This window comes from Triticum aestivum, chromosome 7D (genome assembly GCF_018294505.1).
Source record: "Triticum aestivum cultivar Chinese Spring chromosome 7D, IWGSC CS RefSeq v2.1, whole genome shotgun sequence".
In the NCBI taxonomy this organism is placed as follows: Eukaryota; Viridiplantae; Streptophyta; class Magnoliopsida; order Poales; family Poaceae; genus Triticum; species Triticum aestivum.
In genome coordinates this window covers 321,688,196-321,714,054 of record NC_057814.1, presented here as the reverse complement: position 1 = coordinate 321,714,054, position 25,859 = coordinate 321,688,196, and the positions used below count along the sequence as shown (strand labels likewise).

General features: G+C 48.0%; 1 protein-coding gene across 7 annotated transcripts; it reads right to left on the bottom strand.

Moving 5' to 3' along the window:
* LOC123168981 (pentatricopeptide repeat-containing protein At5g65560) lies at positions 1-24,729 on the bottom strand. 7 transcript variants are annotated; one of them, XR_006484586.1, is made up of 5 exons: positions 22,373-24,726; positions 21,013-21,489; positions 20,606-20,774; positions 20,340-20,531; positions 1-2,408 (listed from the first exon to the last, which is right to left on the bottom strand). XR_006484586.1 is itself a non-coding variant. In XM_044586841.1 (1 exon), the coding sequence occupies exon 1, from the start codon at positions 24,546-24,548 to the stop codon at positions 22,329-22,331; it is 2,220 nt and encodes a 739-aa protein (XP_044442776.1). In that variant the 5' UTR covers positions 24,549-24,729; the 3' UTR covers positions 21,503-22,328. The 7 variants fall into 7 exon arrangements, 1 of the variants encoding a protein (XP_044442776.1); XR_006484588.1 differs by having other exon boundaries at positions 20,643-20,774; XR_006484587.1 differs by having other exon boundaries at positions 20,674-20,774.
* Positions 24,730-25,859: the final 1,130 nt, after the last annotated feature.

The window sequence follows — 25,859 nt, the reverse complement described above, 5'->3', positions numbered from 1 at the left end:
TTGACGATTTACTCTCTTCCGGTAAAACTGCTGTCATTCTTAACGGGGTCCCTGGAAGCTGGATTCAGTGCAAAAACGGCCTCCGGCAAGGCGATCCCATCTCTTTGTATCTGTTCATCATCGTTGCCAATGTTCTCCAACAGCTCATCCTGTCTGCTGCCTCTGATCAAACCAACGAGCTACACCACCCTGTATACAATGATCTTCCGCCCTCCATTCTACAGTATGCCGACGATACTGTTATCATCGCCCATGCCTCCACTGCTGCTGCCCGCAAGCTCAAGCAGCTTCTCGACGATTTTGCCTTGGCAACTGGTCTTTGCATAAACTTTGCCAAAACTACTTTTGTCCCCATGAATGTAGACGAGACAAACGCCTCCGCAATTGCCCAGATCTTTGGCTGTGCGATCTCTAGCTTCCCCCAAACCTATCTCGGCCTACCTCTATCCCCCACTAAGCTTCCCCCCTCGGCCTTCCAGCCCCTCCTTTTCTCCTACAGATCTTTCCTCCTGGGCTGGTGCGCAAAATTGCTCAATCGGGCTGCAAGGCTGGTGCTCATTTCTTCTGTCTTAGACTCTCTCGCTACATACTTCATGTCTGTTTTCAAAATCCCAAAGAAAACGCTAAAGGCGCTGGATGCCATTCGACGAGCCTTCTTCTGGGCTGCTGAGGAGACGTGCACGGGTTCCAAATGTTTGATTGCTTGGAAAAACGTTTGTAAACCGAAAAAATTTGATGGTCTAGGCATTAAGAATCTAGCTGTTCAGAATGACTGTCTCCTTATGAAGTTTGCTCACAAATACCTCACCGATGAAAACACCACTCAGCTACCTTGGATTGAATGGTTAGACAAGCAACACCTTTGCAGCCTCTCCCACTTGGCATCCTGCCAAAACCCTACGTTCCTAACAAATATTATCCAAACACAGCTACAAACACTTCTTCCGATCACCTTCGTGCTCACCAACAATGGTCAGAAGACCTTCTTCTGGCTTGATACCTGGCTACTGCCAACCTCTCTAGCCACTGCCTTTCCGTGCCTTTATTCCCACTCTACAAATTTCTTCGTCCCAGTGGTACATATCATGCGAGACGGGTTACAGGAGAACCTCTCGAACAGGATAACCTCGGCCGCCTCGCGTGAGCTAGATGCTCTTTGCTTGTTGTTGCAGGATGTACAGCTGTGGCCAGGACGAAAGGTTCCTGTTGCATGGGCAAAACTACTCTTCCAAAGCCGCATATAAGATCTTGATGCAGGAAGACCTTGAGGACGATCATGCTGACCTAATCTGGAGATCAAGAGCGCCGCAGAAGCTTAAGCTGTTCGCCTGGCTGCTGTTTCGTGGAAGACTAAACACTCAGAGCAAATCTGACCTACAAGCACATGTCTGATTCTGCCAACTGTCCGCGATGTGCTGCTCCTTCTGAAGATACTACTCATTTGTTCATTACCTGTCCACGAGTAATGCAGATTTGGGCGCTTTTAGGCCTCTCCACGACTGCCAGGTTCCAGGACCTCTGGCTGGTTCAGCCCCCGCAAGAGCTTGAATGCAGGGTGTGGGCGGAAGTGCTCCTAGTCGTGCTCTGGAGAATTTGGGACTCCCGCAACGCTGCTGTCTTCCGCTCTGAAGATCACTCTTCTCGTTTTACTGCTCAGAACATTGTAACTGACTTTGAGCTTTTCTCGCATCGCCTACGAGATCATGCTGACAAGGCAGCTGCCAGGTCTTGGCTTAGCTACCTTACCACACGGCTTGCCGTGCCTCTGTAATCTGTATTTGTCACTACTGGCCCCTTTAGAGTAGAGCTCGAGGATGGGAGAGGGGCCGAATCTCCTCAATGAGGCCTCCAAGAAGGAAACAACACCCGGAGTATTGTCATCACCGATAATGAGCAGGACCTACGTCCGGAGTACTGCACACCTGATAGCGCCCCAAACATCCCCCACCATCAAATGTGGAGCTGGAGCTCCTCACCTCCTAGCAGGTCCAGATAGCCCCGGCAGACAGAGTAGAAGAGCACCATCCACACGCACCGGCCCTGGCGGGTCCAGATAGCCCCCGCCGCCACCCTTGGGAGCAGCGCGAGCGCTTCGAGGGTAGGTTTCCAAGAGAACAAAGTTGTTATGTTCTTATTTACTATTTTGGCATGCTACAGAAGTACAATTGCTGGTGTCGCTACATGCTACAGAAGTACAATTGCTGGTGTCGCTACAATGTATTGGTAGCATACTGAGCATCTGCCTAACCATTCTGGAATATGGTTATATATGACGCCCCGAACAACCACCTCCCTCGCAGTTTTTCAGACACCTCTTTACACCGAAGTGTGCAGCACCTGTCGTCCACGTGATTCTAAAATAACGGAACCAAAGTCTTCAAGTTGCCTTCCAAAACATTCTTGGAACTCTGCTCAGAAGCCAAATACGTTAGTACTACACATTATCATAAAATGTGAATGACTAACCAAAACTAGATCTGTCCATCAAATTCATATGTTTCTAAACTTGACTCATCATACATAAGATAAAGATTAGGTTAAGTTTATAAACAAGAGTAGTTCCATAATATAATACTTCCTCGGTCCCAAATTATAAGACATAAATAGGAGCGTGCATTCTTCTTCGCATCCACCACCATACAAATCGGTAATGGCGCGGCGGCCCTGTTCTGGGAAGACCGCTGGATCGACGGGCGCTCCGTCGGCGAGATCGCGCCGCTACTATACGCTTGCATTCCCAAGCGCCGCCGCAAGCTCAGGACCGTCGCCGACGGATTACAGGCCAACCAAGGGGCACGGGACATACACGGCACGATTGGCATCCACGAGATCAGGCAATACTTACAGCTCTGGCACGCAGTCAGCAACACAACCCTCTCCGCCGAGCCAGACAGCCTCTCATGGAAGTGGAGCCCCCGCGGCGTCTGCTCCGCCAAATCGGCCTACATCACCACCTTCAATGGCTCCACCGACTGCAACCCATGGAAGCTCACATGGAAAAACTGGGCACCCCCGCGCGTCCGATTCTTCCACTGGCTCGCCCGCCTGGACAGATGTTGGACGGCCGACCGCCTCGCCCGCCGCGGCCTGCAACACCCTGCGCGATGCCCCCTCTGCAACCAGGCCCTCGAGACCATGCACCACCTCATCCTAGGTTGCCCCTTTGCCCGGCAGATCTAGCACGAGGTGTTGTATTGGCTCCGGCTCCCCTGCGCCCCGCCCGACAACGAGACCTCTCTCAATGACTGGTGGCACATGGCGCGGCAGCACACCCCCAAACCCATGCGCAAGGGCCTCGCCTCCACGACCCTCCTCGTCCAATGGATGATCGGGAAGCATCGTAATGACTGCGTCTTCGACAGAGGACGGCCCTCGGCAACCTACCTACTCACGAAGATCAAGGACGAGGCCGCCCTCCGAGCCAGAGCCGGCACCCTCGGGCTACAAGCCATCGTACCGCAAACTTGGGACGTTCACTGATGCGCCTTTGGGCACTATAATTCCCTCCTTGGAGGATTGTAACTAAAACCCTCTCTCTTTCCAAAGCAATGAAATGCAAGCTCTCTTGCGTTTTCTCGAGAAAAAAAAGACACTTATGTCTTATAATTTGGGACGGAGGTAGTATTCCATATTACTTCTACTGATATACTTGTACGGAAATTAATGGTCCACGTTGCATGGTGGAGACTGCGCCCATGTCCTACACATCTATTTACGGAAGAAAGTGCAAAACAAGAAAATGGTGTTAGGATAGTTTTATGTTCGCTATGGCCCCAGTTAGAAAACTATTCATTCCATTTGTTTAAGCAATGTGCGTCTTCTTTAACTAGTATTATGTTTGCTATGCTCCCAGATCTAGATCGGAGTACGAATTCGCTCGGTTTGATCGGAAATTGATGTCCGATTGACCGAACTCTAATCGATCTCAAGTTTCCTTCCGATTCGTCGATCTCAAGTGAACCCAAAAAATGGAATTGATGCAACAGCTATTACAGGCTAGACGCCGCTGCAGCTCTCCTCTGTTGCCACGGCTGTCCATGTGACGACAACGATAGAGACATGGCTGCCAGCACATTGCAGCTCCTGTGCAGCGGCCGATACATGCCTGGAGGCTTCTCTCCTCCATTCGCCAGAGCACAGTGCCATGGGAGAGAAGCACGCATGGGAGGGAGGGGGTGGGGGTGTATTAAGGTGGAGACGAGCTAGCATTAAAACAGAGGAAAGATGCATACCTGAAGCGACGGGGTAGAAGATGTGTGCTTGTGTGTACGGACCAGATGTATAAATGTGGCACACAGGCACCTAGTGTGTTCACCTACATAAAGGGCACAATACACTGCATACTAGAGTTGGTGAATCGTCACAAACCCCTTCTCTAATGGAGATGTGTACCTCTCTGATGGTGGATGAATTACTCGATGAGCTCGCACGCACAAGGTTCTTTTCAAAGCTAGATCTTCGTGCAGGCTATCATCAGATTTGAATGCGCCCTGAAGATGAACCAGAGACGGCTTTCAAAACACACCACGTGCATTTTCAGTTCCATGTGATGCACTTCGGTCTTACGAATGCACCAGCGACGTTCCAGTGCGTCATGAACTCAGTCTTTGCTCTTTTCCTTCACAAATTGTGATAGTGTTCTTGGACGACATCCTGGTGTACAATGCATCATGGGAAGCTCATCTGGAAAACCTACGCCTTGTGCTCGAGCAGCTCCGTGCAAACAAGTTCTTTGCAAAACTGTCCAAGTACTCCTTCGGCAAAGCAACATTCAGTATCTTGGCCATATTATTTCAGACACTGGGGTGGCTATAGGTCCAAAAAAAACAGCCGAAGAAATGGCCCGTACCCACCAATGCTACAGAATTGCGAGGGTTTCTCGGATTAACAGGGTACTACCGCAAGTTTGTTTGGAATTATGGTATCGGAATTATGGTATCATCACGAAACCCCTGACACAGCTGCTGACTAAGAAGGGGTTTGTCTGGTCTGAACATGCTACATCAGCATTTGAGCTCTTAAAACAAGTGATGACCCGTACCCCAGTCTTTGGCCTTCCCAAATTTCAAGCTGCCATTTGCCATTGAAACAGACGCTTGCCCAATAGGGGTCACGGGTGGGTGCTGTGCTGATGCAGAATGAGCACCCCATTGCTTATATGAGCAAAGCATTAGGATTTATGAATCAGAAATTATCCATCTACGACAAGGAATTTCTTGCACTAATTATGGTTGTCGATAAGTGGAGGCAATATTTACAAAGAGGGCCGTTTGTCATCTATACATATCATAAGAACCTGTGTAGTCTGACTGAACAACAGTTGGGTTCAGATCTTCAGCGCAAAAACAGGCAAAACTTGTGGGGCTGCAGTTCAGTTTCAAATACAAATCAGGGGTGGACAATAGTGCCGTAGATTCATTGTCACGAGTGGGGCACTTGTTACTCCTGGATGGCCTCTCAACTTGTCGGCCAGATTGGCTACAGGAAGTGCTATGATTATAAAGAAAGAACTGCAACTCAGTTTCAGTCCCTATTCCTCTTCAGCGGTAATGGTCATAAAAAAAGATGGGGGTGGAGATTATGTGTGAATTACAGAGAGTTTTCCACTGCGTTTTAAAAACAAATTCCCCATGCCTCTTATGGAGGATTTACTGGATGAACTATACGGAGCAAAATTCTTTAGCAAATTCGATTTAAGGTGAGGCTATCACCAAATAAGAATGGCCACACCAGACATCCCCAAAACTACATTTAAGACACACTAGGGGCACTGCTCACTGATGTTAAAAACAGTTATGTTGGGCATGCTGACTACTACAAACTATTGACCAAAGTCGCACAAGATGTTTTTGATCAAGACAAGTTCTCCCCAAATGATGGTGTGCTCAAATACAACACCAGGTTATACAATGGAACTGCAAATTCCTTTAGTCAAACACTCCTGCATACATATCACACTTCTGCACTTGAGGGTCACTCTGGAATTAGAACATATCACTGGCTGAAAAGGTACTTTTACTGGCCCAATTTCTCTACTAATAAAAGAGTAAACTTTTTCTTTCTTAAACACACCCCAGCAAACGTACACAGCTAGAACAGCACCACCAGTTCATCTCTCTTAGGCAAATCTTAACCGTCAGGATTAATCTAATCCTGAGAGTGTGCACCTAGCAATTACCGCAGGCTGACCGTGCTCCACCGGTAGAAGAAATATCCCTGTCCCGTGTCCGCAACCACTCAGCGCTAAATGTCCCCGCAAAGAAAACCTTAGCGCAAAACAAAAACTCACGCTGCCGCCGCTGCCGCCGCTACCGCCGCCATCGTTTGCCCGCGCCGACACCCTTCCCGTGATGCCCTACCATGACAGCGGTGACCTGCCCAGGCGTGCTCCTGCTTCACTGGTCTTCCCTGCTGGCCCTCCCCTTGGCCCCAGTTTGTCTTCGATTCGCCTCTGCTCGACGAAGGACGGCAGCGGCCTCGACCAAGAACGGTAGAGGCGGATCCATGTGCATGCTTCCTCCACTAATCATTCCCCTCCTCTTGATGACTCACCCTTCTCCTTGATAAAGTTTGATATATTTATTCCTTTGTTTGCCCAGCTGCTGGTCGAATCTCACCTAATCGGGATTGTTGTGTGCCTGTGAATCGACAGGATCTACCAGCCCCGGTAAGGACATATGAGGATGGTGGCGCCGTGATGTGGGACGAGGATCAAGCGCCGGCCACCTACGACTATGAGAATGCATGAGATCGACTTGCTGTCGGGGAGCGACCAGATCAAATATTGTATGCTTGGGTTATAAGCTCTCCGAGTGACGGATCGACTCCGTTGTCGAGATATGGATGTGGGCATCTTCCTTGCGTGGTTTCGCGTATGCTTGGGCTGTAAGCTCTCTGCTAGCTCTAGAATATTGCTGATTCATTTGGTGATTTATCTTTGTTACTGATCATCGTAGTGCTTGTCTAATGATATTATGATAATGGAGCTTATTTCAGTTAGAAACATTGTTAGTCTCTGCCTCTCATGTAGTCTGTCTTGCACACATGGATGGGATTGAACATTCACAAGCAGAAGATTCTTAATTTATTTGGATCAAATTGTTTGATACAATCTTCCCTATGGTGACTTCAGGCTGCATGGCTCCACTGTGTACTCTGTTTTGCAGAGATTCCATAGGCAGGTTCGGCTATGCAGGTTCCTCCCATCCATATGTAGCTCGGGTCAATTTACGGCTTTGGTAGCCCATTGCCGGAGCTACAAGAAACCACCACGTCTTCTATATCATTCACAAAACTGGGCTGCTGCACTAAGTCACTACTGGTCATGATTGATTCTTGGGTTAAAGGTATGATCTTGATATGGCCACTTATCAATCTTGTGCTGGTTCATGGTGATGATTCCGATATGTTCTGTGATTTATTTGGTTTACGGCTAAGGAAGTGATGATTTTATTATGTCTTAGATCTACAACATTTCACACTCGACATCACGATGATATATATACCCAATCCACTTCTGTCCTGACTCCTGAACAGGCATCGTATGAATGAATTTGTAGAAGCACTACAGTCACTTATCATTTATGTTTCTGTAAGTGCATCGAGTGCCACCTTTTGTTGGTTTTGAAGTATTGAAGACAAACTTGGTTGTGGGACTAATGCGTTTGTGACATTCACAGGAGAACACAGATAGAAGTCCCTATTGATTCGGTTTACCCATCGAAGATGACCCCTAAAAATGTATGAAGACACTGAAGGCAAAGGTGGTTCACGAAGACATTCATGTTGAAGATAATGGTTCATGAAGTCATTCATTGAAGACAATGAAGCACGAAGACGTAGTCTTTTGGTAGTTTCATTTTCTTAATTCTTAAGTCATCGGAACCACCGAACTGTCAAGTGGGGTAGAGGTAAACGAAGTCAGAATCTGACGTGATGCTCAACCTAAAATCCTATGTCTTCGTGCAAAGACAAATGAGAGAAAATATTATCCTGTGTTGGATGAGTCAGCTTTACTTGTATCCCAAGTCAAGTTGCCGCGTGGGTTCAAATTCCGGCCATTGGACACGTGTTAGTTCCCCAATGACCCAGGGTCATTTCGGACAAATCATGTCGGGTTGCCCCCTGGCTATAAATAGCCACCCCCCTCCACCATGAGTTGGTAGCTGCTTAGAGAGAAGTACACGGTTTTTGTCGTTTGAGAGCAACCTTCCTCCTAAGCCTTTGAGAGAGAATCCTTGCAAGGACAAACCCAAAACACCCAGAGCTCAAAGTGATTGAGCATCACTGAAGACATTCTGTTCTGAGTGAACTGAAGACTTATTACACTTGAAGACTATGATCTTCTAGTCGGTTAGGCGTCGTGTTCTGAGCATCCAAGAGCCATTGTGGATTGCCGGTGAACGAAAAGGTTTGGAAGTCTACCTTGAAGACTTACCTAAGTGATTGGGTGAGGTCTAGGTGACCTTAGCTCAAGGGAAATAAGGTGAAGACAAGGTCTTTTGAGTTCAATCTCAGCCTCCCTAACCAGGCATACAACTGTCACAGCAGTTGGAAATGGTCAAACAAATCATTGTCCTCCCCGAGCTACTTGTTCCATCCTCTCTCCCTTTTACTTACTGCATCACTCTGTGAATCCTTTGCTTGCTTGTCTGTGTTTGAAGATATTCTCTGAAGCCATTCATCTGTTTGCTCATTTATCTTCATGCTTCTTGTGTTTATCTTCAATGCATGCATCCATGTATGAGGTCTACACCTGCCATGCCTGCTCATCTTAATCATCAGTGTTGTTAGATCCTGTATTACTTCCGCTACCTTCGTAGACATTGTCTGTTTTTGAAGTCTTTCATAAAAATCGCCTATTCACCCCCCGCCCCTAGTCGATAACTAGCACTTTCAATTGGTATCAAAACAAGGTGCTCCCTTGTTCTGTGTGATTCGGTTTAACCACCTGCAGTTTTAGCTATGTCGACTGTAGGGATAATCAAGGTCTCCGCTGCGTGCCCTGTCTTTACTGAAAGAATAAGATGCGCATGCATCTTCAAGCCATTGACAACGACCTCCGAAAGGTCGTCAGGACTGGAGTTCTCAAGGTCGGTGAAGGTGTCACCGCTGCTGATGTGAAGAGGTTCGCGCAACTTGACTCGACTGCCAAAAACATCATATGTGGTCATCTGACCAAGGGGCAGTATGGTCGCGTGAGTGCCCTGGAGTCTGCGAAGCTAGTCTGGGACTGGCTCTCCAAAGTCAACGAAGGCGTCTCATCTCAGAGAGACTCAAGAATCGATGTTCTTCGCAGTCTCTTCAACTGCTTCAAGAGGCTTGACAACGAAAATGTCCAGCTTACCATCGATCGTCTTACTGATATCACCAATGAGCTTCATGCACTCGGCGCCACTGAAATCACAAGCATGAAGTTGTGAAGAAGCTATTGAGATCTCTTGACAGCTCGTTTGACACCCTATCATTGATGATCCAAGAACGTCCAAACTTTAAGCAACTGGATCCTACTGATATTCTAGAGAGCCTCAATACTCATGAATTCCAGCTATTTGAGAAGAGAGATATCTATGGCCCTAACTATGGGCGATCCCGTGCTTTGAAGGCAAAGGTTGTATCTTCATCTAAAGACTCTGACTGCAGTTCAAGTGGCCCTGAAGACTTTGGCAAGGAACTTGCAATGCTTGTGAAGAAGTTCCAGAAGTTCTCCGAGAAAAATTGCTTCGAAAAGTCTTCAAAATACAACTCGAAGAATGTTGAGACCTCAACCCAAGACTCTACATATCTGAGAATCCTCAATGGGAAAAAGAAGCCAAGAAAAAGAAGAAGAGCAAGGAATATGACTGACAAAAAGAAGAAGAAATTCTTAGAGTCTTCTTCGAAGTCTTCATCCCACAAGAAGAGTTCATCTGGCAAAGCTCGTACATTCATCGGCAAGGAAATGGATTCAGAGGAGACAGAGGTGGAGTCAGAGGAGGAGTCTGATTCAGGCTGGCAAGCCTGGCTTTAGCTTCGGCTTTCGTCGCCAAGTCCATCTTCAGTATGGAAGACAATGGTTATGTCACCGACACTAAAGTCAATGATGACGACGACTCTGCTCCTGCCTACTGCTTTATGGCAAAAGGCGCTAAGGTAACATCCCGCGCTGCCGACTTTGAAACCTCCAGCGAAGATGACTCTTGAGTGTGAATCCAAACCCAGCTATAAGACACTGACTAAAATTGCAACTAAACAACAAACTGTTATGGAAAAGATCCAAAAACTGTTAGATAAAAGCGATGATCTGCTGGACGAGGAAATGAATCGCACTCAATTCTTAATTGAAGACATAAAAAATCTTCGAATTAAGTATGAGGATCTTCAAAGTCGTCATGAAACCCTCTCAGTTAATCATGAGAAGCTTTCCTACAGTTATCTTCAAAGGAAGCAAGATCTAGAGAAATTGAGAGCGTCTCATGATGATTTTCGAACTGATAACGATTCACTACTCGTTCAACAGATCAGTTCCGCTCAGGAAGAGTTTGTGCCATTTTGCTTAAAATGTCTTGAGTGTGATAATGCTATCTCTACTGCTGAATGTTCAAATGCTTCAGACAATACAATATCTTCAACTGCGGATGTGGACACTAACCCTCATCTGAGGAAACCACTACTATTGCTGATGATAATGCTAGGTTGAAGACATTGCTTGAAACAGGCATGTACAAAAGCCTCAAAGGGCATCAGACATTTTGTGATGTCCTCAAGAAGCAGATCTTGAACCGAAACCCTAGGAAAGAGGGTGTTGGTTTCGAAAGGAACATGAATGTTGATGGCTAATACCGTACACCTGAGTAATACCCCAAAACCACATGGGTTGCTGCAAAGGAACCTCCAGTGGATCCATCTACAGTACCTGGCTATAACTGTGCTAACCCTGTTTGCCAGGTTTATTGGTACTAACTGCAGGAATGGTTCTCCTATGAAGAAGATCTGGGTTCCCAAAAGTCTTCTTGAAAAGCTTCCTGTGAATGACATCATGACACCACTAGGGAAGAAGACAAACCCCAGACTAAAGGCTTCAAATGGTCCAAAATCTTCATACAGAGAGAGAACCACTTATGGCCATCCTAACGCCAATGTTTTGCAGGGAAACAATGATCAAGCTCATGAATATGAGCACTATTCTTCGAACCATTATGTTCACAAATCAAAGAATTTTTCTGCTTATTATATGAGTACTATACACCCCCTGCGAGACTATTTGCTAGGGTTCAAAGCCAAAATTCTCAGATGCTGCACTTAGACTCATTGCTTCTAAGCCACCCCTTCAAATGTGGGTGGTTAATTAGAATTAACTTCTCTTGCAGGATTGGGTCTCCAGCCGAAAAGCATTGGCCGAAGACAATGCTTGAGACCTGATGAAACTTGTGGGGCGCAAGATAAAATGCCCCAATGGGCTTACTATGTTTTTCTTCCCATACTCCACTTATCATAAAAGCATCTCGAATTTATACCCAATTGATGTTTGGAAGTCTATGACAGTACTTCACATCTGCTATGGACCAAAAAGCTAATCCTTTGTGCAAGAACAGGACTCCAGCCGAAAACCATTGGACTTCATGCTCGAGACCTGAAAAATCTTGTTGGACGCAAGATAAAATGTCAAAATGGTCTTACCATTTATTTCGTCCATGGGTTTCTTGATGATCGTCCTATCATATCCTCCACAAAACTTACCTATACAGAACACCTTTATTGATACATGTTTGTTCTTCACAACAGTCTTTGTGAAGATTATCCTACTAACTGCACTGTAGGGTACATCTTCGAAAGCTACTGAATGGATTCTGGACAGTGGCTGCACTAACCACATGACTGGTAACCGAAGTCTTCTCATGGATTCTACTCTTCAACCGTCTTCAAAAAGTCATATCACATCCGCTAACACTGGGAAAATCAAGGTATTGGGTCTAGGTAGGGTTGCCATCTCAAAAAATCAACACATGGATAAAGTGATCCTTGTTGAATCCCTTGGATACAACCTAATGCCAGTCTCAATGCTTTGTGATCTTGATATGATTTGTCATCTTTGGAAAATATCGATGTCTTGTGCTAATGGCTTCTGACAAATCTCAAGTCTTCGAAGGTTATCGAAGAGGTCACTTGTACATGGTAGATTTCTCAGCAGAACCATAGTTTGCCGTATGTCTTCTAGCGAAAGCATCAAAGTGTTTGCTTTGGCATCGAAGGCTAGGACATGCGAACATGAGGAACTTGCACACCCTTGTGAAGAAACAGCACATCATAGGGATGGAGGGCGTCAAGTTCAAGAAGGATCATCTATGTGGAGCCTCTGGAGCTGGGAAGATGACTAGGCCCAAGCATCCCTCGAAGACAATAATGACGACTACGCGTCACTTCGAGCTGCTACACATGGACTTATTTGGCCCTACTCACTACTCTACCCTTACTACTTCTGCACATCTTTATGGCTTCGTGATTGTTGATGATTATTCTCAATACACTTGGGTGCACATAATCCTGTATAAGACTGAAGTGCAGGATGTCTTCAGAAAATTCGCCAACCATGCTATGACCAACTATGGCGTCAAGATCAAGCACATTCGGAGTGATAACGGCACTGAGTTCAAGAACATTGGGTTTGACACTTATCTTGACACTCTTGGCATCACTCATGAGCTATCTGCTCCATACACCCCACAGCAGAATGGCGTCGTGGAGCGCAAGAACATGACTCTTATTGAGATGGCACGCAGGATGCTTGACGAATACAAGACACCACGAAAGTGGTGGCCTGAAGCCATTGGCACTGCATGCCACATCATCAACAGAGCTTATCATCACAAGTTCTTCAAGAAAATATCATATGAGCTAATCACTGGTAAGAAGCCAAATGTAAGTTATTTCAAAGTCTTCGGTGCTAGGTGTTGGATAAAGGATCCACATCACACTTCCAAATTTGCACCGAAAGCACATAGGGTTTTATGCTTGGCTACAAAAAGGATTCACACACCTACAGAGTCTTCAACCTCTTTCACTACAAAGTGGTTTAAACTGTAGATGTGCGGTTCGATGAGACTAACGGTTTGAAAAAAGAGCACCTACCAAATAACAAGTCGGCCATTAATAATACAAACAATTCAGTTTGACATGACCGAACAAAGCATGTGTAAATAGATCAATCCTTCATCAACAGCGTCTAGAAGGCACATTGAAGTCAAGCCATGTAACCTCTAGAGAACAAATAGCAGATTGGTTGACAAGGTGATTAGTTAGTGAAGAGTGTTTGTTGGCATGTAACAAGATAGGGGCATTAGATAGCTATCGCCAATCGTAAGGGGTGCTGGGCTATATGTGTGTGTGGGTGTATGTGGGTTTTAGGCCCATAAGCCCATACTAGTGTATATATATTTGCACTCGTAGCAAGTGAGAGGGAGAAGATTCAAGAAATTTGCCCGCCAAAACTAAATAAACCAATAGGAGGTCCAATAGAGAAATCATGGCTAATAAAAGCATGCTACCACTTGGGTGATTGGATCTATATGCAAAATTGCAAATGAGTTTGCAAGCTCTAGCTATTGTACAAGAGAGTAGGTGCGATTTATTGGAAGAAAGACATGGTACCAGTGAATCAGCGAGTAGGTGGAGCTTGAGGGCGGTTCAAACCTACTGAATCACGGTAAGCAGAGCAAATTTTTGGAGGAGCATGTAGCACATCAGATAAAGAGTCGGGGTAGAGATACTGGGAATTTTGACTCGTATCCTAATCCTAATAGCACATACAGAGATGAACTACAAAAATTATAGACTAATCCTACTACTCACATGAGGATTCCAAATTCCTTCGGAAGCGGGGCGGTGTTTGTATAAAGTGAAATGGTCATTGTTTAAACATTTTTTTTCAGCGGAAATTTTCACCACTTAACTAGGTTAATTTTCTATCGCACATTAGACCCTGGTATGTGGCATACTAATCGAAACCTAAAAAAATAGTAGCTACCTTGTTTTATACAACCACCAGCTTACTACTAGGATCACAAGGTTTTAGATAGTGGCTATCGCTCCATGACTAAATTTGACCCAAAAAATTACTGCCACAAAACGCTGTCCTATATACCAGTATTTACTTTATAAAGCAATTATATTTATCATTCAAGATTTGAAAAACTAGAAAGGGTACTAAACAGAAACATGATGAGACATGTATAGTATGGACTCGAATAATTATAATTGTATAACTCAATGTATATTACAAATTATGCACTAAAGTACTAAACAGCATTATTTAAGTATGGACATGAAATACTTGATGCTAAATTTATTCAACATAGCCTGTCATCCTACCTCGTAACTCCGCCTATGTTGTCTCGACATAGCCGGTCCCAAGCCCGGATAAAGGAGAAGGGTTGTGATAGGCTTGGCGAGTCAACGTCAAAACCCAGCCACTCTTATGGAGATGAAACCCAAAAGATTTTTGTTGAGGCATAACCCTCTCAGCGACGCACCACATCATAAGAGCATCTCCACTAGGCCCCCCAGGAAGCCCCCCAGGAGCATTTTTTCATTTTTTTTCAGCGCCGGCAGTCAAAAACGGTCCCAGCCACACCCCCACGGGCTCGTTTTGCGCTGGTATTAGCGAAAACTACAGCCGGCGCTGGCAAGAGAAACCCAGAAAGCTGGGGGTCAGCCGGGGGCGCCGGCACTACTTTTTGCATGTGAAAACCCCACACGTCGGCCTCTGTCCTCACTCCCTCTCCTCTTTTCCTCACAGGCCCACCACGTGCATGCCCGGGAAGTTCCGTCTTGGCCAGCGGACTCGGCGGCCAGGAACACCAGGGGGTGGAGAAACAAGCAATCATGGCCGCACGGGGAAAGAGCAGAGCCACCTGCCGGCGATCCGCCGCCGCGACGAGTCCCATCCTGCGCCGCCGTTCCGCGCCGTGGATTCTCAGGGCTGCTTCATACCTCCTCCAATCCTGCGCCGGCGGCTTCATCCTGCGCCGACGCTGTGGGCGGGCGCGGGCGGCAAGGCCTGCCACGGGTGGCCCCGGCACCGGGCGCGCCGGCCACTGGCGGCCTCGACACCGGGCGCGCCGGCCACGGGCGGCCCCGGCACCGGGCGCGAAGGCCACGAAGATGCAGCCGGGGCGGTGCTACAGGGAGATGCAGCTGGCCACGGCCAGGGCGGTGCTACAGTCGGAGATGCAGCTGGCCACGGCCGGGGCGGTGCTACAGTCGGAGATGCAGCTGGCCACGGCCGGGCCGGAGTCGCCGGCGACCTCAAGATCCTCCCCCAGACCGCCGCGGCGCCGCCGAGCGAAGCATGGCCTCCTCCTCCAAGGCCCCGCCGCCCTCGCCGTCCAAGATGCAGCTGGCCACGGCCGGACTTGCCGGCGACCTCGAGATCCTCCCCGCCTCCTCGAGGTGGCGCGGGACGCGGCGGCGCAGGCGCTGGGGGCGGTGGTGCAGCTGCACTTCGACAAGACGGTGGAGAAGAAGCATAGCGCCGACGTGGAGAAGCAGGAGCTCTGGCGCCTCTTCCTCGCCTCCTTCCTCTTCCTGGCGCTCGTCCTCTCCGCCGTCGCCGGCGGCGGCCGCCTCCAGTGCCGCCACCTCGCCCACCTCGCCTTCTACGACGCCGTCGCGCACCACCTCCGGTGCCTCAACGGCTTCTTGCATCTCGCGTTGCTGCTGCAGTCGATTCGACCTGCACCAAGAATGTCCCGGGCCAATTGATTGGGGGTGGACGCGGCTGGAAAAAACCTCACCCCCAGGCCAAATTTTTCGCTGGCAGCCCCCGAAGCGGCGAAAAAATGCCGCCTGGGGGGCTCAACGGCTGGAGATGCTCTAACCCGAGTGTAGTGTCAAATGGGCAAGGGCCAGGCCGTCACCCCCCCCCCCCCCCCCCCGTGGCGCGCCGTATCTTGGTCTGGATACGGTGGCAAGTGAGCAAGGATCACGTGGTCGCATCCTTAGTGGCACGCTACATCGACGCCCGAGTGTAGTGGAAAATGAGCAAGGGTCTTCGCATTTGACTCAATGAGTGCCAAGGGTAAGGAAGCTAGCCGAGCTTAGGAGGATCCGCTTAGGTAGCTAGGATGTAGGGTCGTCCCTGACAGTTAAACTTCGTGAGCTAGTTGATGCAGCAGTGAGGAGAGGTGTTGATATCCTTTGCGTCCAAGAAACCAAATGGAGGGGACAAAAAACCAAATGGAGGGGACAGAAGGCGAATGAGGTGGAGGATACCAGCTTCAAGCTGTGGTACACGGGGACGGCTGCACACAGAAATGGCGCAGGCATCTTGATCAACAAGAACCTCAAGTATAGAGTGGTAGACGTCAAGAGACGTGGGGACCGGATTATCCTGGTCAAGCTGGTAGTTGGGGACTTAGTTCTCAATGTTATCGCCACGCAAGTAGGCCACAATGAGAACACCAAGAGGGAGTTCTGGGAAGGCCTGGAGGACATGGTTAGGAGTGTGCTGGTTGGCGAGAAGCTCTTCATAGGAGACCTCAATGGCCACACATCTAACACAGGCTTTGAAGGGGTGCATGGGGTTTTTGGCTATGGCATCAGGAATCAAGAAGGATAAAATGTCTTAAGCTTTGCTCTAGCCTGCGACATGATCATAGCTAACACCCTCTTTAAAAAGAGAGAATCACATCTAGTGACTTTTAGTAGTGGTCAACACTCTGGCCAAATTGACTTCATGCTCTCGAGAAGAGAAGAGAGGCGTGTGTACCTAGATTGTAAGGTGATACCTGGAGAGAGTGTTGTCCCTCAGCATAAGCTTGTGGTTGCTGACTTCCGCTTTCGGATTCGTGCCAGCGGGATAAGCGTACCAAAGTCGCTAGAATGAAGTGGTGGAAGATCAAGGGGGAGGTAGCTCGGGCATTCGAGAGGGTCATTAAGGAGGGCCCTTGGGAGGAAGGAGGGATGCAGACAATATGTGGATGAAGATGGCGACTTGCATTCGTAGGGCGGCCTCGGAAGAGTTTGGAGTGTCCAGGGTTAGTAGAAGCGAAGCTAAAGATACCTAGTGGTGGAATGATAATGTCCAGAAGGCTATTAAGGAGAAGAAAGATTGTTTCAGACACCTATATCTGGATAGGAGTGCAGACAACATAGAGAAGTACAAGATGGCGAAGAAGGCCGCAATGCGAGCTGTGAGTGAAGCAACGGGTCAAGCGTATGAGGACCTCTACTGAAGGTTAGACACGAAGAAAGGTGAAAGGGACATATATAAGATGGCCAAGATCTGAGAGGAAGATGAGGGATCTTGACCAAGTCAAATGCATCAAGGACAGAGCAGACCAGCTCCTAGTGAAGGACGAGGAGATTCAGACCAGCTCCTAGTGAAGGACGAGGAGTACTTTCAAGTTGTTCAATGGGGAGAATGAGAGCTCTACCATTGAACTGGACAACTTTTTTATGATACCAGCAGGCATTCTGTGCAGCGAATCCAAGAGTCTAAGTTCAAGGAGGCTTTAGAAAGGATGAAAGGAGGCAAGGCAATGGGCCTTGATTGTATCCCCATTGAGGTGTGGAGAGGCCTTAGGGATATAGCTATAGTATGACTAACCAAGTTTGCAACCTCATTTTTCGGGCAAACAAGATGCCAGAAGAATGAAGACGGAGTATATTAGTATCAATCTTCAAGAACAAGGGGAATGTTCAGAGTTGTACTAACTACCGTGGAATTAAGCTGATGAGCCATACAATGAAGCTATGGGACAGAGTCATTGAGCACCGCTCAAGAAGAATGACAAGCGTGACCAAAAATCAGTTTGGTTTCATGCTTGGGAGGTCGACCATGGAAGCCATTTTCTTGGTACGACAATTTATGTAGAGATACAGGGAGCAAAAGAAGGACCTGCATATGGTGTTCATTGTGATAAGATACCGCGGAATGTCATGTGGTGGGCCTTGGAGAAACACAAAGTCCCAGCAAAGTACATTACCCTCATCAAGGACATGTACAATAATGTTGTGACAAGTGTTCGAACAAGTGATGGCGACACTGATGACTTCCCGATGATGGCGACACTGATGACTTCCCGATTATAATAGGACTACACCAGGGGTCAGCTTTGAGCATCTTTTTGCTTTGGTGATGGATGAGGACACAAAGGATATACAAGGAGATATCCCATGGTGTATGCTCTTTGCGGATGATGTGGTGCTAGTCGACAATAGTCGGATGAGGGTCAATAGGTAGTTAGAGCTATGGAGACAACCTTGGAATCGAAAGGTTTTAGACTTGGTAGGACTAAAACCGAGTACATGAGGTGCGGTTTCAGTACTACTAGGCACGAGGAGGAGGTTAGCCTTGATGGGCAGGTGGTGTCTCAGAAGGACACCTTTCGATATTTGGGCTCAATGCTGCAGGAGGATGGGGATATTGATGAAGATGTGAACCATCGAATCAAAGCCAAATGGATGAAGTGGCGCCAAGCTTCTGGCATTCTCTGTGACAAGAGTGCCACAAAAGCTAAAAGGCAAGTTCTATAGGACGGCGATTCGACCCACAATGTTGCATGGCGCTGAGTGTTGACCGACTAAAAGGCGACATGTACAACAGTTAGGTGTGGCGGAGATGCGCATGTTGAGATGGATGTGTGGCCACACGAGGAAGGACCAAGTCCGGAATATGATATACGAGATGGAGTTGGGGTAGCACCGATTGAAGAGAAGCTTGTCTAACATCGTCTGAAATGGTTTGGGCATATTAAGCGCAGGTTTCTAGAAGCTCCAGTGCATAGTGGACGGCTAAAGCGCGTTGATAATGTCGAGAGGTCGGGGTAGACCGAACTTGACATGGGAGGAGTCTGTAAAGAGAGATCTGAAGGACTGGAGTATCATTAAAGAACAGGGCTACGTGGAAGCTTGCTATCCATGTTCCAGAACCATGAGTTGGTCGCGAGATCTTATGGGTTCTACCTCTAGCCTACCCCAATTTGTTTGGGACTAAAGGCTTTTTCGTTGTTGTGGTCAACCTACCTCGTACATTGACGGTGCCATGTACCGGGGGTACACTAGCAGACTGGAGTCGGCCCACCAGGCCATCAGCTCATCAGGCCACGTTGCGGCCTAGGCCTGTTACCGGGCTGGCGGCCTCATTAGCACGCATCCATCTACTTGGCGATCAAGACAAGCTATCCCAAGAATCTCAAAGGATCCCCACCCGAGCGTAACCAACCTGGAAATTGTAAACCCTAGGCCCTGTCCCTTACATAAGCAAGGACTAGGGCTAGATCATAGATCATCTAATCTCGATACACCTACATGATCCTTCGCGATGTCTCCATTGTACACCACACCATAGCTCTCATGCGAGGCTATGACCATCAATTCAATCAAGCAGGAATAGGATCTTGCCTCCACCGTGAAGGCCTGAACCTGAATAACTGCCTCGTGTGACTCCCTTCTGGCCTTTCGATTGCGCGTGGCTCCCTGTCGAGATTACTGTCGACATTAGGCCCTTCGTAAACAAGCCACTGACATCAAGGCAAAACTAGGGAGCTGGCCACCAGGCACATCTCCTGTCTGGTCGGGTCCAGGTTCCCCTTCAGGTATCCACACCATGCACGTCCAGCTGCTATGGCCCTCTCATTAGGCGGAGCCAGATCTGTTTTCTATTTTAGGGATTCTGGGAGTACCTCACAACCTCGCCAAGCAGTCCAAGATAGCACGATCATTTCAATTGCAACCTAGATGCAGTCGAGCCCATGACGCACTCGAGGGATACTGACGATGCCATGTACCAAGGGTACACCAGCAGACCGGAAGTCGACCCATCAGGCCACAGTGCGGCCAAGCCCTCTAAAAGGTTGGTGGCGTCATCAAGACGCATCCATCTACTTGGCGATCAAGACAAGCTATCCCGGGGATCTCAGAGGATCACCACCCAGGCATAACAAACCTTGGAAGTTTGTAAACCCGAGGTCTTGTCCCTTGTATAAGCAAGGATACAATGGGGCTACTGACAATGCCATGTACCAGGGGTACCTGAGCAGACCAAAAGTCGACCCATCAGGCCACGGTGTGGCCCAGGCCCTCTAACGGGTTGGCAACCTCATCAAGACGCATCCATCTACTTGGCGATCAATACAAGCTATCCCGGGGATCTCGGAGGATCCCCACCCCGGCGTCACCGGCCTAGAACATTGTAACCCCTAGGCCTTGTCCCCTGTATAAGCAAGGCCTAGGACTAGATCATAGATTATCTAATCTGGATACACCTACGTGATCATAGCGATCTCTCCATTGTAGACCACATCATAGCTCCCATACCAAGCTATCACCATCAATTCAATCAAGTAGGAGTAGGGTTTTACCTCCACCGTGAGGACCTGGACTGGACCTGGGTAACTGCCTCATGTGACTCCCTTTTGGCCTTCTGGTTACGCGTGAAACCCTATCGAGGTTACTGCCGGTATTAAGAACCGGCATATATACAGAAACTGACTCGGTGCATTAGCAATAAGTTGCATCCATGGAATCTTCCAGAATTTGACTATCCTATTTACCTGCGGAATGGAAATTATAAATAATTAGATTGTAACTGCAAAATTGGTGAAAGCAATAAGCAAATGCAGGTTACCATTCAAGTATTCTTCGAGGAGCAGTCTAGAACATACTTAGATAATTGTCAATATTCATGCTCTTTACCATTAGAAACTAGTAATTTCACCAAGTTACAGCAATCAACTCAACAAACAATTCAACTTCGGTGTTGTATCTCTTCAAGCAGGTAATTGATATCCCTGATCCTGACAAATAAAATACCCCGGGGGGGGGGGGGGTGAAAAAAGAGAAACACATCCTTTAGTGCACAAGACACAAACGTTGCACAGGGCACGGTAATAAAACTGTGTGCATTTAATATAACTCAACAACGAAGGAAGTTGTCTCAAAAGTGATGGAGCAAAATGTGCATCATAAAAGGTAAAGAGGAAGCAATAGTTGGCAACTAAACACAACATAAACAGAAGATAATTTGAAAAATACCTTCTTTCTTCCTGTGACGACAACTGCCTTGCCATCTGCAAAATAGAATGCACCGCTCACATTCCTCTCCGAGTTGGTTGAGAAGTTCCCAATACCATTGAGAATCTGTTGCATGCCTGACACATACAAGTCTAGCCATTGGCTGAGAGCTATTCTATGTGGAGTTTGCATGGTATTCTGAAAGGGTGTGCTTCCTCCAAGGGATGAAACAGCCCGCTGAAAGAGCAAGTGACTATTGTTACAGTATATGTGGATTGCACTAGCCCTTTCCATAAGTTCGGACTTTTGGTTGCGTTGGCTAGTGCATGAAGCTTAACATGGTATCGGAGCTAAGGTCTTGAGTTCAAGTCCTGGCTTCCGCAATTTATTAAAAATTGCTGGTAGGCCCCCTTTGTGTCCACGTAGAGGCCTCTTGAGTCATACGTGAGTTTCGCGCGCCGTCGCTCTCTTCCGGTTGCACGTGTTGACTTGTCTTCCCTGTCACACGTGAGAGGGGTGTTACAGTATATGTGGATTGCACTAGCCCTTTCCATAAGTTCGGACTTTTGGTTGCTTTGGCTAGTGCATGAAGCTTAACAACTATCACAGGAAATATGCAAAATGCATTTCTTACTTACTGTTGCAATACAACGACAACGACTGAACCACTACTTTGATAGAAAATGTACATCAAGGGGGGTTACAGAAAAGAAGTACCAGATGATAACAATAGTCAGCCAATACTGGAATGCAAAAAGGTTGGCAAGGGGCAGTAAAATAGGGCACAACAAAGTCTGCCATAAATCTGTGAATGACTGATAAGCCTAATAATACTAATATGGGCTGTATCACAGAGTTCTTAATCATTAGCATTAAATATATTAGATCCAAATCTGTTTAACTACACAATACTATATTAAAAAAAATAAGCAAACGGGTTAAAGCCCAGTTTCCATTAGAGAACACAATGCATGATTTAGCTTTCCATTCTGTTTTTACATCAAGCTTTCCATCATATTAGTAAGTTAGTAAATTCTTGGTCACTGATGAAAGACTTTTCATAGTTTATACTGTTACATAATATCATATGAGTTGTAATCTACCAGTGTTACTAAACTGAAGTATGAACATATTCCACTAGACATCTTCCTACAATCTATCAAATAAAATGACTGAGATCTTCCATACGATTCTATACATTGCTGAAAGCCTGAAATCGTGGAAAGGAAACCAATAACGGGCAGAAGATATGCTGGAGTTGAACTGAGACATGAAAATGCATATGCCTCGTCAATAGACCATCAAAACACGGCAGTTTATTGGTTTGTCTAATAATTTTATTGAGCAACTTCATGTGCATCATTTGAAATTGATACTTTACCTGTAAGCTTGGCATACAATGCATCACCAGGGCGATAATCTTGCTCTTCCATCACTGAGAGCAGAATCAAACACTCGGCAGCATTGCCCTTCCGCAATAGACCATCAATCAGAATCTTCCAAACAATCTCATCGTAGTTGTATTCCTCCAATAACATGTCACCCAAAACCTTTTTAGCAGTCTTAATACTTCCCTCCTCACAAAGAGAACAAATAATATGCCTATACGATTCTATACGTGGTAAATAACCACTTTTGATCATTGAATCAAGAAATGTCAAAGCTTCTGTTGGCATTTTTAGTCTGCAACAACACCCTATAATTGAAGTATATACATCCTCACCAGGGGTCAAGTTAGCACTCTGCATCTCACCGAGCAAAATTTTGGTTTCCTCCAATCTATCAACTCGGCATAAAGACCTAAGAAAACAATTGTAAATTTCAATGTCTGAAAGCAACTGAAGCTTAACCACCTCCTCCAGAAGCTCCTGGAGATATTCCATTTCTGCTATTTTCCATATATCAACAGAGCTGGCAAGGATATTATTAGAGGATTTTTTCTTTACCAATAATCTAAGCAGGGCCGTGTAGGACTCCTCATTTGGCTTGCACCTACTAGCAACCATGTGCTTGAAAACTGAAAATGCTTGACTGGCTAGTCCTAAATTTGCATACCCACTAATCAAAGTGTTATATGTCACTAAATTAGGGGAAATGCCCTGATCAACCATTTCAACCATCATATGTTCAGCATCTTCCATCCTTCCCTCATGACAGTAGGAGCGAACAAATATTGTGTAGGTGAAAACATCAGGCTTAATTCCTGCCGCAATCATCTTATTAAGTATCTTCTTTGAACCTTCAGATCCTAGCTCCCTAACAAGCTCGTCAATTAGAATGGTATACGTGACAGCATTGGGTTGTACTCCTTTCACCATCATATCATCCAACACCAACATCGCTTGTGACAACTCCTTTTGCCTGCATAATCCATCAATTAGTGAACTGTATGTGTGAGCGTCTAGCACAAACCCCTGTGAAACCAATTTCTGCATTAACTTGTCAGCAGCATCAACCTTTCCTGCCTTGCACAGTCCATCAATCAAGCTGGTGTAGACAATCTCATTCACTCTGTATCCTTTCTGTATAAGAGACCCAAGAAACAACTGAGCTTCCCCAACCCTTCCACGTTTGCACAGAGCATCAATCAACATCGAGCAAGTCCACTCACTAGGAACCAGCTCAGTGGCCTCCATCGATTGGAGCATCCTAAAAGCACATTCCAACTGCCCATTATTGCACTGCCCCTGAATTAAGGCCGTGTATGTCACCACATTTGGAGCCAAACCAGCCTCAACCATCCGGCTGAACAGCACCATGGCTCTGTCCACCTTGCCAGATTTGCAGAACCCACATATCAGCTCAGTATACGTTCGCACGTTCGCTGAGCACCCCTTAAGATCCATCCTCTCATAAACCTTAACCGCGAGCTCCAGGTCCCCAGCATTGCAGTAGCCATCAATCAGGGCATTGTAGACGACCACATTTGGCTCAAAACCCTCAGCCATTGCCTCCGCGAGAAGAACCTCTGCCTCACCAGTTCGCCCCGTCCCACACAGTCCATGCACCATCGTGGCATACACATGTGTGTCAGGGGCGCACCCGTCTGCCCGCATCCCAGCAAACACTGCCACAGCCTCACGCACCATACCGGCGCCACACAGCCCATGGAGCAGCGCAGTGTACGTGAACACAGTGCGTGCACATCCTCGGAGCGGCATTAGCACGAACACCCGGCAGGCGTGCGAAAGCAGCCCGGCCCGACAATATCCGAGAACAAATGAGGTATACGCATGAGAGTCCGGCGCAAGACCAGCGCGGAGTAGGGAGGCAAGATGCCGCTTGGCAGCAGGGAGGTCGCCGGCGAGGCAGTAGGCATTGATAAGGGTGGTGTACGTGCGAAGGTTGCGCGCGGGCATGCGGGATGCGAAGGACTCCATGTCCGGGAGCATGCGGTGGCGGGCGAGGGCCATGAGGAGGGTATTGAGGCAGCGGAGCGGGGGGAGTGGGGTGTAGGGGGTGAGGAGGAGGTGGGAGAGGCGGCGGAGGTCTGCAGTCGAGGACGCGGCAGCGGAGATGGCGGCGAGGAGGCGGGAGGTGGGAACGGGCAGGGGCATGGCGCGGAGGGCTATTGTGTGGTGGGTTATGAAGGTGGGCGGCGGCGCCGCCGGAGGCGGATGGTGATGGAGGTGGGAGGAGGGAGATGGGATCCTGGGCCTTTAGAGCATCTCCAGCGTTCGGCCCCCCGGCGCTGGAAATAGCGCCGCCCTGAGGTGAACAGGCGATAATTTTGGCGTGGGAGCGATTGCTTCCCACCCGCCGCCCCACGTCGCCCGCAGTCGACGTTTTTTAAATATTTTTAAAAACACTAGCAAAAAAGCTCGTGCGTTGCAACGGGAGAAAAAAATTCTCTCATATCTCTAGCTGGGTCAGTTGAACAAACTGTGCGTGGCCTGTTGGCAGGTTATGAGGTCAAACCCTCCCATCAGCAATTTTATTTTTTGCCAGCTCTCCAGACCTGAGCCACAGTGCGCCGCCAGATGGGTTTCCTCCGTTGGGCCAAAACGGGTGACAAGTAATAGTGTACGTGAAATTAATTGAAGCGGGACCAAACGAAGCGGGACCAAACCAAGAATATCACCTCCCTTTAATAGTAGGTATAGGTATAGATATATGATTAAATTTCGGCAAACAGGACATAGATTCGGCGATATTTAGGTGTTCCGCTGTCTTTTTGCATATTGAAAACATAAATGTACTAAAAGAAAAAAAACTGCTGATGTCGCGCCTACAGGGCGAAGAGCTTGCTGAAGGCGTCGTAGTCGCCGCCGTCGTCGTCCTCCTTCTCCTTCTCCTTCTTCACACGGCGGCCGTCCCTGCTGGCCCCTTGCCCGGGGTCGCCCTGGCGGACTGGTTTGGCCGACGGCGGCGCGTCGTCGTCGCTATCCTCGAGGATGATGACGCCTCCCTCGTCGTGGCCACGGTGGCGAGCGGCGATCTCCTCTAGGGTGCGGCGTTGGCGCTCCATCTGCAGCCGGGCCCAATCCTCCCGCGACCACTTCATGGTTGCCTTGTCGTCGAGTGTAGCCATGTCATCGTGCTCGCTCTTCACAGCGGCGAGCCCCGACCCCGTTTTCGGCTTGACGAGGCGGGAGGTAGGAGCCGAGGAGGCACGGCTGCCCTCGTTCATGACGAGGGCGGCGCCTCGGGTACGACGGCCGAGTGGCGTTTCCACGGGCTCGGCCTTGACGCTGACGAGCGCCGGCAACCCGGAGGAGTGGGAGGAGCAACAGGAAGAGGAGGAGGACCCGCCCAGCATGCGCCTCGGCAGCCACGAGCCGCCACTCCGACGGGGGGAGGGGTCGGGGCCGCCGGGTACTCAAGCGGCGAATCGTCGCCATCCTCGAGTGTCGGCTTTTTCGGAACGG